This window comes from Zonotrichia leucophrys, chromosome 2, assembly GCF_028769735.1.
Source record: "Zonotrichia leucophrys gambelii isolate GWCS_2022_RI chromosome 2, RI_Zleu_2.0, whole genome shotgun sequence".
NCBI lineage: Eukaryota > Metazoa > Chordata > Aves > Passeriformes > Passerellidae > Zonotrichia > Zonotrichia leucophrys.
The window spans coordinates 66,075,417-66,090,247 of NC_088171.1; the positions used below are offsets into that span (position 1 = coordinate 66,075,417).

General features: G+C 35.9%; 1 protein-coding gene across 10 annotated transcripts in view; it reads left to right on the forward strand.

Annotated features, from left to right (window-relative positions):
• MAK (male germ cell associated kinase) overlaps nt 1-14,831 on the forward strand; it is a 30,691-nt gene that overhangs the window by 4,753 nt on the left and 11,107 nt on the right. For 9 of the 10 annotated variants that reach the window (XM_064705287.1, XM_064705293.1, XM_064705295.1 and 6 more), the window contains exons 2-10: nt 503-840; nt 2,552-2,606; nt 3,545-3,666; nt 4,689-4,768; nt 6,529-6,661; nt 6,753-6,924; nt 11,201-11,368; nt 13,103-13,417; nt 14,441-14,631. In XM_064705287.1, the coding sequence (XP_064561357.1) occupies nt 740-840; nt 2,552-2,606; nt 3,545-3,666; nt 4,689-4,768; nt 6,529-6,661; nt 6,753-6,924; nt 11,201-11,368; nt 13,103-13,417; nt 14,441-14,631 (1,337 nt within the window). In that variant the 5' untranslated portion in view covers nt 503-739. Of the gene's footprint in view, nt 1-175; nt 235-502; nt 841-2,551; nt 2,607-3,544; nt 3,667-4,688; nt 4,769-6,528; nt 6,662-6,752; nt 6,925-11,200; nt 11,369-13,102; nt 13,418-14,440; nt 14,632-14,831 lie in introns of those variants that run through there. The other variant, XM_064705290.1, reaches the window with a different exon arrangement.

Genomic DNA, 14,831 nt, shown 5'->3' on the forward strand with positions numbered 1-14,831 from the left:
TTATAACAAATCAATTTGTGGGTGAAAAATGCAGTGGTTATCTTGCTGCTCCACCTCCCTTCCTCACTAACTTTTAAGCATAGGAAGCCTGCTTGCATTACTAATCCAAAACACAGTATTCAGACCCTAAGTTTGCTGTGGCACCCTGTGCAAAATTTTTGTCCTTATGTTTTCCAGAACTTCAGCCATGCCTTTGTAATAGTTCAGGAAGCTGCTGCTGTCTACAAATTCAGAGTAAGGGCTTCTATCAGAATACACCAGCTTTATAAACACTTTGCTGGTTCTAGGGAATTATGACAGTAACCTCAACTCTCCAGTCTCTGCTTACTCTAACCCTAATTGTACAGTAGGTTTGAAAAATTTAAAGGAGCTAATTGCGTTTACGTCCATTTAAAAAGCACATATGGTTCTGGAGGCTGTTATTGTTTGATACAAGTAGTAGAGTGTCTCTTTCCTAAAATATTGTAAAACTATCTAGTCTCTTTTTTAAATTTTTTTTTAGGGATCCACGTAAGAATGACCATGTTCTTCTGTCTCCCATTCTTCGTAACTGGATCTCAAAGCAGCTATAGTTTGGAAGAGAGCAGTGAATATCCTGCTGAGTTATGAGAAACATTCACCAACATAAAACAGTCTGGAACAAGATTTTTCTTGAGAAAATCAAGGAGCACAGAACCCTTTAATAAAACAGAATATATTTACCATTTCATAAGCTTTTGGCTGTCTGAGTCGTAAAAAAATGAATCGTTACACAATTATGAAACAACTGGGTGATGGCACCTATGGCAGCGTGTTGATGGGGAGGAGCAATGAGTCAGGAGAACTTGTGGCTATCAAAAGGTATGTAGCATCTCAATTCAGTAAAGGTGTTTGCAAAATCTTAGATTTTCAATTTTGACTTTATTGTTGTCTTCCATTTGTGTAGAATTGAAAAAAGTCACCTTTTAAAAGGAAATTAACATAGCAAAATTATTTTAATTAAGATGTTTAACAAGGTGATTTTGAGTCAGATTTCTGGTAACTGATCAATAGAGAGGCACATCAGTTTAATTTACTGGTTTACATTGTCTTGTAAAATTGCATGCTGCTTTTGTTCAGTTTGAACATGTTTCCTTCTAAAAATGTTGTTAGGCCAACACCAAGGGAGAAGCAAAAGTGAATGGGATTAATTAGAGAGCTTATTTATATGAATTGCAGGAATAGCGATCTTAACAGGTAGATTTGAAATCCCATCCCAGCCCCCCATATCTTTGTAAGTACTGCATTAAGTTTCAGGTGTTGCTACAGTGATAAACAACACAACACTCTGGTCAGGTAAATAAAGGCTGTTACCCTGGCTCTAATAAACTTGTGTTCTGTGTAATCAAGAGTATTGTCACACTTGCCTTAAAAGATGATTACGAAACAAGAAAAATTCTACTCAAGGCGTGGGGGAATTCCCCTTGTATTCCTAGAGAATTGCATGCAGGATATAAAGTGTAAGTTGAAATACCAAAAATTGTAACTTGCTCGGACACTTTCTCTCATTTATGAATCTACTGCAGTAAGATAATTGTAATATAATTGATTGACCTTTTTCTTTAAGAATTACTGAGAATTTCATGTTTCACCATGTCTTGCTGGTACTATTGCTGAAGTTAATATTAATCTAAGCTAAAGAAAGAATCTCCAATTGATTATTTTAATTATTATTAGCAAAAGGAACATTTTGTGGGAAGTGGTTCATTTTGTGATTTCAGGATTTGGAATTCTGTTGTGTGATTTTTAAGTTTGGGACTTGACTGGGTACGGTGTTGCTTGAAGATACTTTTATTTTAAATTATAAGTTTAAATCTCTTCACTTTAGGTGCTAGAACTTTACCAAACCACAGCAATGACATTCACAACTTCATCCCAAGATCTGAACAACACCAAATGTCCACATTTGGATTTATGCAGGACTTACAAATAAATGTATTACACTGTTATATATAACAATTAGTTTAGGGGCTATGATGTTGCTTGAAAAAAATTAAACCTTTTTTAATTAATATATTGAAACAGATTTTTAAAATGACCAGTCAAGTCAGATGCTTACTTATAATAGAATTAATATATATAGAATATAATAGAATATATGTATAGAATATAATAGAAAGTGTTTTGCAAATTTCAAAACTTTTTTTTTCTCCCAGAATATGCTGCTTGTGCATAAAGACGTGATTTTCCATGATATATGTGCAGTGTCATTGTTGCTTGCTTTATTATTAAAAGCACAATTCAAATGACCCAAAGAGGGTTTATGTCCCTTTTACTTTGGAGTTACATGGTCTCTGTCTGTACTCTTCTAAAAATATGTTTCAGTGTTTGATGATTAATCACTGTAAATTTTTAGCAATTCTAAGCATTGACTTTGTTTTTAATTATATTGCTTATGGGTATGCTAGAATGTTTTTAATTGAGTTCAAAATATAGATAATGCTATTCTTGGAAAATATATTTTAGATTTTTCTAATTCTAAAAGCATTGTGTACTGTTCACTGAAAATACTTTATCTTGGGCTTTATTTCAGAATGAAAAGAAAGTTCTATTCATGGGATGAATGTATGAATTTGAGAGAAGTCAAGGTAAAGTGGTGAACATGCCACATTTAAAAATAAGTGTCTGGTTAGGCTTGCATGAAGGAAAAGGGTAGCTACCGTGTCCAAGTGAGGCCAGACTCTGTGAACTCCTTAAATGCTGACAGATTTCACAAAACTGTGGGGTGCTGGCACTCCTGGAGGTCCTGCTGATTTGTGGAGTATCCCACTATTCTCAAGCAGTGTCCATGTCTCATAGCCAAGCCTCTTATCTTTGAGAAAGGAAAAGAAATTGGTTTTGGATGTGTTTATTTCTGTGGTTTACTGTCCTCTTCTTTAATTTTACTTCCAGATTTCTAGCTGTGTTCATTCCATATATCTTGTGTTTGGGGCATCTGTAGAAAGCACTGGGAGTTTTGGCTAGCCAAGTGATAGAATAACACTTGAAAACCTGGGCATAAATTCCAAATAATTCCATGTTTTGGGCATCTGATTTTCTGCATATACAAAACTCCCTACTAAAGGGCTTTTGATTTAACTGATTGGAGACTTCATACAAATCAGTATGTCCAAAATGAGCATCTGTAAGAGAATCCTTCTTCATGGCATGAAAGTTTCATGCCAAAAATAAAGGAAAAAATTATGCAGGTTTTCTTATTCAATGCAGTGAGCAAGAACTCTGTCAGCTTCAGATTTGCCTTTTGTTGTAGGGAATTAGGTTTTTGTGCTAATCTTTACTCTGGCTCTGAGGTAATCCCTAGAAATAGGTTTAAACTACTATTAATATAGTTGTTGCTTTTAATTAGAGGTTCATTCAAACTTTTGGGTTGTTTTTCTTTAGAACAGATTACAAGGTAAATAATGGGGTATCATATGAATATGTTGTGTGGATTCTGTGCTAGAAACTGAGATGGTACAAATTTAGCTCTGGTAAGGAATCAAGGTCACTGTGGGGTTATCTGAAGCTGTATTTTGCTCTGTTGCAGTCTCTGAAGAAGCTAAACCATGCCAATGTAATAAAATTGAAGGAAGTCATACGAGAAAATGACCACCTTTATTTTGTGTTTGAGTACATGAAGGAAAATCTCTATCAGCTAATGAAGGATAGGTATGTCTTTTTTCACAGAAAAGCAGTGTGCTATCATGCTCTAATGATTCTCATACTGCTTTGAAGAACACTTTGGGATGTCTGGTTTTGACTCCTCCGGTAGCGCCATTGACGTGGACAGGATTTGCTGCACCCGGTTATTTGAGGGTAGAGTTCTGCTTTGCTCTGTTACAACACTGAATATTGTAATGCTTTGGAAATAAGTTTGATCACTTGTTAACAGGAGAGCATGCCTTTGTGTAGAACCATGAGAGAAATTTCAAATAGTCGTGTTATGTTTCTTTTTCTTCATTAGCCTTCATTTTAATTTATGAAGGATTGGCTGAACATTGTTCATGCTACTTTTCCTCGTGGGTTTGACTTAAGGTGGGGACGGTGCATGGATGCATCTTTGTAAGAATGGCCTAACATGGGCTAACTCTGATGTTGCAATCTTGGACAAACAGTACATAGCAAGGCTTGCAAGGTGGTCTTCGGAGTAGGACCTGCCTTTTCAATAACATTTTCTTTTGATTAATTGTTTTGCCTTTGGTGTGGGTTTCCTTCAGATTTTGTCATGCACTTGTATCTCCCAATGTGCCAAGCCCTGGGTTGACATCCTGAGGTAGCTGCTGGTGACATGAGCACAATGTTGCTCTGCAGCTGAGCAGAATTGCTCTTAGCAGGGCTCCCTTAAGGGCACTGCTGGGTAATGCACCCACCTGTGCTGCACTGTGCCATCTCTGCCTTGCTACAGCACTGTGCATTCCACACCCACCTGTCCAGCACACTGCTGGCCACCCAGCTTCGGCAGAGAGACAGCACCATGAACATCTCAGCACAGAAGTTCTGCTGCTGCACTTGAAGTGGTTGAGATTAAGGCCCAAGAGAGTTTTGAAATGAGAGTTGCATCTCTCTTGCTTTGACTTGATGGGTGTGTTTTCTTGTGTTCATGATGTGCTAGGCAAAATAAAGAAACATGTATGTTCTGAAGGCACATTATTTTTCTGAATTATGCGCGTTTTTACCCTGTTTCTTCACAGAAACAAGTTTTTCCCTGAGTCAGTCATCAGAAACATGATGTATCAGATATTGCAAGGGCTGGCTTTCATCCACAAACATGGTAGGTTTCCTTCTAGAGTTTAACTGTATAGCACGTTTTTTTAGAAAATAAGATCATGCACAGAAATAACATGAATGAAATAACCTAGCAAGGGCTATTAATAATCTCTGATAAATCGTGGTTACCTGTTTCCAGTGTGGTGCAGTTTTAAACTTTGCCTGAAGTTACTCTTTGTTTTCCTATAAATGGATTTTCCTCTTTCTCTTGGAAAGCACTGGATGTTGTTAATACACAGTGCAGTAGTTTTTTTCTACTTTAGTTAGTAGATGAATGAACAAACTAAAGAAATTTATGTGCTCTCCTGTACTAATCACTTCTGCATCCTCAAAAAGATCTAATTGAGGAGCATTAATACCTAAGTACTCTTTTGTTGAGATACTATAACTAACATGATACTCTACATATAAAAAAATACTAAAATAACTTGTTCACTAAGAAATTCAAAGAGTATCCTTATCAAATACAACATGGATTTAAATATTTTAATAAATTGGATGTTTCTAGGAATTACAGGAACAGTGTAAATAAGAGCTCTGAGGTGTGCTCACAACAATAAAAAGTTTCACAGTGTTTGCAAAACTCCTAAAGCTCATGTTTAATATCTGTCTGTGAACTGTATTGCATTTAAAAAGGTAATAATTCACTCTCCTGCTCAACTTTTTGATTTTGTAGTTCTTCTTCACATCACAATGGTATCCTTAAAACTTTCCAAAGACAATAACACATTAGCTGAAAATAAAATGTGTTCCTAGCGAGGTTTCATTTGCTTTCAGTGTACCCTGAAGATGCCTGTTGGTGAATTAAATGAATAATTACTTTTACTCAGTAGTGTCAAATACCCAGAAATTGACATTTTCTTGTCTTTCTAATCAGGATCATATACTGTTTGTTAGCATCCTCCTTTCCTACATAATTTCTCTGCAAAATAAATTAGAAAATTAGATTTTTTAAAAAAAGTCTAATTTTAAGTTACAATATTAATATCTTGATTTGACCATAAGTGTATAAGGGAATACCAGGTATGATAAATTTGAACATTTACATTTCACTGTAATAATTTCAACCAATTTCTTACAGTTGTTTTCAATTTATGCATGCAGAAATTCAGTGCTTTATTCTAGCAAGTGGATTTCGTTCAAATTAATGGATAACATAACAAATTGTGTGTTCCAATTAAACAGCAGTATTAATTTGCTTAGTGACTTAACCATTGCCCAAGTATAAAAATCCTCAAGCCAACAGCAAGCATTGAAGAAACTTTGTGCCTGCATTACTAATATTAGCATTTCTGAGCAGGATTTGGATATCCTGTAAATGTCTGTATCTCCAAATTGTTGTCACAGTGATAAATAACTAGTTAAAAATCATTCAAGCCATTTTATTTATCAAGTAAGTGTGTCAGATGCTCAATTTTCCATTATCCAAAACTGATAAAGTAAAAGATTTCATTCTGAAACTGGTTTTAACTTGATGTTGCTGCCAGCTAATTCATTTTCCTTAATGTGCTAATGACAGTTTACATTTGTTAATTTAGGAACACTTGGTGTAATAATCATTGGAGGGAAAATGTGTGCATTTTTTGGGGGAGGGTTCCAATTATTTTATGTTGAATTAAAAAAAATAAAAAGAAAAAAGACTGAAAACCACTATATTATTCCAAAACATCCCAAAGTAAATACTGGATTACTCTTATTAGAAATTGCTCCTTAAGAAGTGATTCTATGATAATTTGCAACTCTTTTCTGTTTGGTCTTCTACAGGATTTTTTCATAGGGATATGAAGCCTGAAAACCTTCTCTGTAGTGGACCAGAACTTGTGAAAATTGCAGATTTTGGGTTGGCTAGAGAACTAAGATCTCAGCCACCTTACACAGATTATGTTTCTACCAGGTGGTAAGTATATCAAGAATTTAATACATTAGCTTAACTAATTACCCTCCTATGACCATTTTAACTTATTTATTCTTTCCCTCCATCCTCACAGGTACCGTGCTCCTGAAGTTTTGCTGAGATCGTCTGTCTATAGCTCACCTATTGATATATGGGCAGTTGGCAGCATAATGGCTGAGTTATACACACTCAGACCTCTTTTCCCAGGCACAAGTGAAGTAGATGAAATCTTCAAAATTTGCCAAGTCCTAGGGACTCCAAAGAAGGTGAGGCTTTAAAAACCTCACACAATTTTATTACAAAAAAAATTAAATCAAATTATTATAAAATATTCAGTGTTATCTTTCAGAACATACCTATTGAATTATTGTTTCAATAAGTTTCCTGCAGACTTAGTGTTTGCTCAACTGTACTTCTTTTCAGCTTCCATTAAGGCATGTAATGCTAGTCTTTCATTGTATATTAGCATCTGTTGTATATAATACCATTATATGAAGCCTTCATCTCCTGTGATGGAAACCAGATAAAATTGTTTAATTTTGTTATTTAAAGCTATTTATAATGGAAAGCAAATCAGAATTCTCCTTGGATTTAATTTACCAGAGCCAATTTGCATTCCCTTCCCAAAAGTGTAATTCTTCTGTGCGGGCACACAGAATTTGGAGCTTGTAAAAGTTACCATAAATAAGACAAATTATGCTTCTCTTATTTTTAAAGTAAAAAACCATTTAATCTCAAATATAGATGTCTCATAAATATTATTAGCAATAAGAAATAATTGAGGGAAAATGTGCAGTACTGTAGAGAGGAAACAACTCTTTTCATTTATTTTCTGTATGAGCTAAATACTTTTTAAAATTACAAGGAAAGTTTTGGTAGTGCATATAAAAATGGATGCAATTATATTCAGTTTAAAAGTTGTTTTACTAAATGGATGGGAGAATATGCAAGAAAAGAATAAGGTTGCTTTCAAAATTTCAAATGAACTGAAAAAAAAGACCATATGCTATTAAATATTTTTGTAGACTAAAGTAAGAAATGGCAGATACATATCAGTATTTTATGGGTGCAAATAGAACTTGGTGGAATAACTGACCAAACACAGTCCACCTAGATCTGAACTTCCTAAGGGTGGAGAAAGATACATCAATTTCATTAGTGTTCTACTTGTATAAAATACAGTGTAATTCTTGTCCAGTAAAGGAGCTGCTATCAATAGAGAAGTAAGGAACAGAAAACTTAAAACAGAAATAGATTAAGCTTAGCTAGGAACATGCAGATCTGGAAGTCGTGGGAAAACATCCAAGAGAACATTCTTAGAAACAGGTGCAAACTCATGACAGAGCAAAGAGGAAAAGGTCAGGTGGAGAGTTATGGATGATACGTTGTGGAAGTAAAAATTGAATCAGGAGGACTCAGTGAAAATTGGTATGATCTGTAAAACAGTGCTTGCCATGACAGAGTTGTGCCTTAGGAATAATGTGCAAATAGGAGCAGTATTTTAAGACTTGAGTTTTCAAATGCAGGTGTGAACTTTCTTGAGCAGATCACAAATCTAGGATAGTAAGAGGAACATTTTGATGTATATGAAGACTGAAAGACAGCACCATGCTGGCTTCTGGAACATTTTCAATGTACAGCATAAACAAGCTCTGAAATGCAGGGAGATCAGAGAGAGGTTTTCAGTGTGTGCAGTAGCACAGAAGCATTGAGCTGATTGCTGTAGTTTTTCTCTAACCTTACAAGGAGCTAACAGAAGCAAATCCTGACTGTTTAGAGTCTGTCATTCCCTGACTAGAAAGCTTAGTGCTTGGGAAAGCAGGGACCATTACCAGCTGAATATTCCAGAAAAAATTGTAGGGTCCCTTAAAGGCGCCCTAAAGAGTTAAGGACATTGTAAGTCAGCCTTCTAGAATCAGGAAACTGTAATTAATTGCTTTGTGTCATCTGCTGGGCAGACTTGGGAATTTTCTCTCCTTACGACAGTGCTAATGCATTCTTCAGGGAGATTGCTGTGTAAAAGGAGTGCTTAAATTGTATGATAGGAATTACCACAACAAATAATGCATTTGTTACAATTACTTCCATTCTGAAAAATATAAGTAGTTACTTTAATAGTCTGATTTTGCAGATAGTTTTACAAATATTATTTTTTTCAGACATGCGTTTTCATTTATTCTGTTATCCTGCAATAATGAATTACAGGAATTATGCCCAGAAGCTATCTTCATTCCAGTTGACCTTCCTGTACTTAAGTCCATAACATTCCAATGACTTTGGTGAATCTGGATGTTTTAAATAGTGGCAGGCAACTATTTTGTTTTATTTTCTAAATTAAGTTGCTTTATTTATTTTATAAATAAATTAAATTGCACCATTCAAGTATTGGCAGTGGTGATGCTCTTGTACTATGTGAATTTAATGAAAAAACTGATGACAACCTCAATGGCAGAGGTTAATGAAATGCCTTTTCATTAGCTGAAGGTTGGCAATGGCACTTTAAATTATTGCAAATTAATTTTTTTTTAATAGAAGTGTATTTTTTATTTTGCTCTTGTACTGTTTTCACCTTATGCCTATGCTTCATCAGTTCAACCCTTGGTACTTCGCAGCCCTTGGTAATTTGTTGTAAACTGTTCCTTTATTTCTAGCAGACAGAATGCCATCAAACTCAATAAAGAAGGGCAATGCAGTGAAGGAGGAAAGTTTTTCTCCATTGATTTAAATGAACAAACTGTTCTCTGAGGTGAAAGAGGAAGTCACTGGAAATCTTGAGACTTTTTGAAGCAGATATGGTTTATAATTATTTTTGAGGTTTTTTTATTACCATGGACTGTGCTAACAGAGCTAAAACTGTTGTACTTAAAAAGATGAGTAATGGCTATCATGGTACCTTAAGACCAAATTGTATCAAATCAGTCTGGTTTGCCCTGTAGCAGTGCAATAAGCGTGGTGGGTAGAGGAGGAGCACAAATGTCATACCTTGTCTTCAGTAAGGTTTCTGATGCTGTCCCTCATAACGTTCTCAGCAGCATATTTCTATACAAATTGCATGGTGAGAGCATTCCTGTTTGCAAAGAGTTGTCCAGACAGTAAGCTTCACCGTCTCTTATTCAAAAAATTCATTGAATAAAACTTGAGTGGTTCTGGCTCTGATTAAATTTTTAAGATTGTATTGAAGGCTGTCTGGTGGAGTAGATTTTGCTGTTTAAGCTAGTAGATGGCAGGCAGAGAAAAATTATGTTAGAAAAGAAGACTGGCATTTAGAAGGATTTTTTTTTATGTGTAGAATTAGAGATGTAGCTTTAAAGAAATTTTTTCAGTAGTGCACAGAATGCCATACTTAGGCAGGAATAATTAGCTACATCAATAGCTGTGGATCACCATCCAGCTAACACATCTGTAGGAGAGGCTGTAGGAACTATTTAGTGTGATGTATGTCTAAAGACAAATACCATACCAGTTTGTAGAAAAAGGAGTGTTGCCCATTAACATGTGAACTAATCTTTCTGTTTCTCTTGCTATATTATATCCAGTTTAGAGTTTTCAAGAGAAAAAAAATCAAGAGTCTAGAGAGGAAGTAAAATTCAAAAAGCCTAGACCTTAGGAATTGTTTGCATTTCTTTAGCCTGTACAAACAAAAGCTGGAAGAAAGGAAAATAAATACACCTTCCAATGTATAAAAAGGCCACTCTAGAGGGAAGAATTAGATAGTCCTTCTTGGAATCTATGGATGATAAGATACTCAACAATGTCATTTTTGTATGAGAAACCTCCATTTTCCTAATCTTGAAGAAATTACTCTCCGGAATAATCTGTATAGTCTGGCTATGGATTGCCAGAAATTGGAAGCTTTTTGAAACTTAACACATGTCAGGAAGGGAAATGGGTGTGGATAAATGGTCTCTTGAGGTCTTTGATAACCCTGTGGTTCTGTATTCCAAGAATGCAGTTATCAAGCAATGAAGGACTTCGGTGTTTATTTTTAGAAAGTTAACAACTTTTTTTAAAAGTGTTTATCTGGTGATCATGGTTTTTTATTGTTGCAATACTGGTCTGGTTGTAACCATACTAAGTCTGGTTGTAACTTAATCATTGACTGTCATAATGGTGGGATCAGTGCTATATTGTATAGACTGCATCATGGTTATACAGCTGGGAAAATGGTGAAAATAGCCTTGCCTCTGCTATTTCCATAAAGAGGGCATGCTGAAGTCAGCTGCTGGGCTCGTTTCTGTGGCAGATGGGGTGTGGCATTCCTGGTACTGCTGCACTCTGATCTCCTTCAGATAGGATGTGTCCAAGTGTGTTATTCATGGTGATGGTTCCATCTGTAGCTACAGGAGACCTCAGGAGGACTGTCATTGGAGACTGATGCTGCATTCACTAGTGTTGTAATAATTGTCACTGAAAACAGGAATGCTTGTTTTTGACCATAAAGGAAGGAGCCATGCAGACCAAGCATGACTCAAGCTGCCTTAAATTTTATCTAAATACATCTTTGTTCTTTTTTGGTGCTGATTTTTGTTTCCTTTGAAACAGAGTGACTGGACAGAAGGATACCACCTTGCTTCTGCCATGAATTTCCGTTTCCCACAATGTGTCCCTATAAGCCTAAAAACTCTCATCCCAAATGCAAGCAATGAAGCAATACAGCTTATGAGTGATATGCTGAACTGGAATCCAAAGAAGAGACCTACAGCAAGTCAGGTCTGAGCACATCAATGATTAAGTATAAGACTGAATTTTCTTGCATTTTAAAAAATTGTAGATACAGAGGCCAATTGATTGTCATAATAGTGATGGCCACAAATGTCTCCTCATTTTGAACACTTTGATGGGAATGAGACTAAGTGGTGAGAAGAGAAAGTTCTAAACTTGGCTCAGCAGACATCAGAAACTCCTCAGTTGTTTCTGCAATGTTGTCTTCTGTACTGTGTATCTTAAAATTCTCTCTGTACAGGACAGAGAAATAGCTGAGGTGCAAATGTTTCAATTCTGCCTGTCATCACTTTGCCACTTTTGTTTTCCTCCCCATCTGTACAAAGGGAGGTACCGAAAAGTTTGAAAACTTTGGTTTTTGTGAAGCCACAGATGGAATGCAGTATGGAAGAGCTAAGGCTTATTTTAACTTGGAATATAAGTTGTATGAAGTGATGAAGAAAGACCTTTGTGAAGAACATGCCAATAGGTCACAAAGATCACAATTTTTCTCCAAATTAATTTTCAAAACACATATTTCAAGGACCAAAGATGGTACATTCTGTGGATTTTTTTTTATTATTCTTACCTAATGTAATCCTATTTAGAACATATAAAAGAGGAATACAATTGAGAAAGAAAGGACATACTGCAAGTTACCCTAGGTGGATGTACCGTAAGTGATTCAGAAGCAGTTAAGCAGATGGTACCAAATAAAGCAAACAATCCTCTCCACTTTATAAAGCATGTCTATTGTACAGAGATGGAGATCTATCTGTAGTCCAGTACTATGTACCTGTACACAAAGTACTCTATGGTGCTTTATAAAAGCAAATAACCAGCTTTTACCCAGGTGAGTTATCGAGGAAGCAGCTGCAGCAGATGTGTAATCCACAGTCAAAAGGAAGAGTTTAATGCATATACATGGCAGTGTGTTCAAAGGCAGCTATTCTTGAGTGCAGCTGAGGCAAAACATGCATTTGAGAACTAACAAAGAGTAGGATCCTATCCAGGAGGATTAACAGAGTGGGTTGTTTTGATATAGTGGGAGGTGTGTTACTAAGGTGTGTCTGAGCTCTGCATCTAACAGAGGACATGGAAAGGTCAGAGGAAAGGATCAAATGAACATCTGCCTTAAGACAGACACTATATTTTCTTAATAAACACCATGAAGGCACAGCAGGCACAGTGAATGTATTTTAAAGAAAAGCAAAAGCTGGTGATAAGAAAAATGGGGGAGAAACCTTGCTCATTAACATTCTCTAATTGTAGAACCCATACACCATCTCACTTCTGGAGCTTTTCTTTTTGTTGGTTTTGTTCTGTTTTTAATTTGAAAACTCAGGCTATTCCCTGAGTTGCTGAAACACAGTCAGCAGTGGAGACATGTAAATAAAGCATATGCTAAAAGTAGCGGGATCTACCTCTTTGAAAGAGAAATTTGTTACTGCATAAATATAGAATGGTGTTAAATGTATAATGCATCTCCACCTAGCAATAAAGAAGGAAGCAAAAGGATATGACTGCTGTTACATGGAAAAGTGGATCAGTCTTACTAAGTTATGTAAGAGTTTGAAATACAGAACTGCCAGTTCTCAATATGCACTTTACATATGATCTCATTACCCTTCCATCTGCTGTAAAGCTTGCTCAAATGTTTCAGTAACCTGCTTAAATCCTTGATGAGGTTACCAAAGTCAACTTTTTGAAGTTAAAATTAATGTGTTATATCTTCCTCTGCAGGCTTTGAAGCACCCTTACTTTCAAGTTGGCCAAATTTTAGGACCTCCCCCACAGTATCTGGAGAAGCAGACTCCTGTTAAACCAGTTCAGCCAACAGAGCCAAAGCCATCTTTACCTAAACTGGAAGCTAAGCCAGAACCTCTGTCTTCACCTGATTTACCTGACAAAACACAGCCACAGCCCTTGCCAAAGGTTAACCACCAGCCTCTCCAGCAAATTCAGTTGCCTCAGAATACAGCTAACCAGCAAGTACCAAAGCAGCAGCAGCCACAGTCACAACCACTTTTTCCAATGATCAATAAAGACTCATCGCCTGTAAGCTGTCTTCAGTAACTACATAGATGGTTTTATTAAAAGTTCTTAGGATGTTCAGCCAGGTGATCCCTTGAAAATTGTCATATGTTTTATTAGAGAAGATGCAGATAGATAACTAGGGAATAAGTGAAGATATAACTGTCTGCTTATTAAAATTTTAGAGCAAGTCAGAAGAATAGATTGCTTGTAACAACAATGTTCATCATAATACCCCTCAGTGACATGCTTATGCAGTAATGGAGTTGGAACAGCTGTTACCTATTGACGTTTGAGAAACAATCACAACAATACTGTCACAACAGAGAAGTGGAAAGGGACAACTTCACTTGCCTCATGCAGGAAAATACCCAGACAGGTTCATCCAGCTCTTAACCTTGAAAGAATTTAGCAATTATGATTTTTAGGAAGATTGGTAGTAAACTTTGGTTTTGTAACTTCCATTTTGCTTTGTACTTGTACTCACTGAACTGCAATACAAAGTATGTAAAAAATAACAAGTATTCAGAGAATACTGGAAAGCAAATGATAGAAGGAGAGTTTTGAAATGTAATAATTTCCTTGAAACAGAATGTTAAAGAAATATTTCTTTTATTTGCTGTATTTACTTTGGGGGCACAGCAGTGTTCTGCACCACTGTGCTCTATTTCTTGACAGCCCACCTACCACTGTTCAGAGCATGAGTTCTGCAAGATGCCAGAAACAGTGGTTGAGCACTGAACTGGGTTTGCGAACAGAATGTTAACCTCACTAGTTCAGGTAAACTTGAGTAATTCAAGGATGAAAGTCCAAAACAACTACACTTCAAATACATGCTGGCATTATTATATTTTGTACTTAAAGTCATAATGAGACTATGACCAAAACAGGTACAACACACTGGCAAAAATTCCCTCAAATTCTGTAATTCCCTCAAAGTCTGTAGTCAGGAGTTATACAAGATACAAAATACAAAATTTTAGAAATTAATTAAAGTGCTTTTTTATTTTGATTTTAACTTCTATTATTTTAATTTATTTAAAATAGAAACAAGCAGCTAGTGGCCCTCTGAATGGTGTACTAGGTTCTAAAGCCTGCAGAAGACGGTGGGGTCGGACTTTGGTAAAGGCTGTGGATAGCTGGGATGACTTGGATGACCCTGAATTTGGAATGTCATCTTCAAAGAAGCCTAGCATTGCACTGTTAAAAGAAAAGAAAAACAAGGAATTTCTTTTTAGGTAGGTCCTGCAATTATAAAATAACAATTTCTTTTAGTAAACAGTGTCCAGAAGTAGATTTATGGACTGATTAAGACAAGTCTATTAAAATTCAAGTCACCAGAATTCTGCAAGAATGCCAAGAATTGCATGAGCAGATCAGCTTTGGGTGTTATGTTGTTACAGTGCCAGTAACAACATATCCAAACAGAATGAAATTT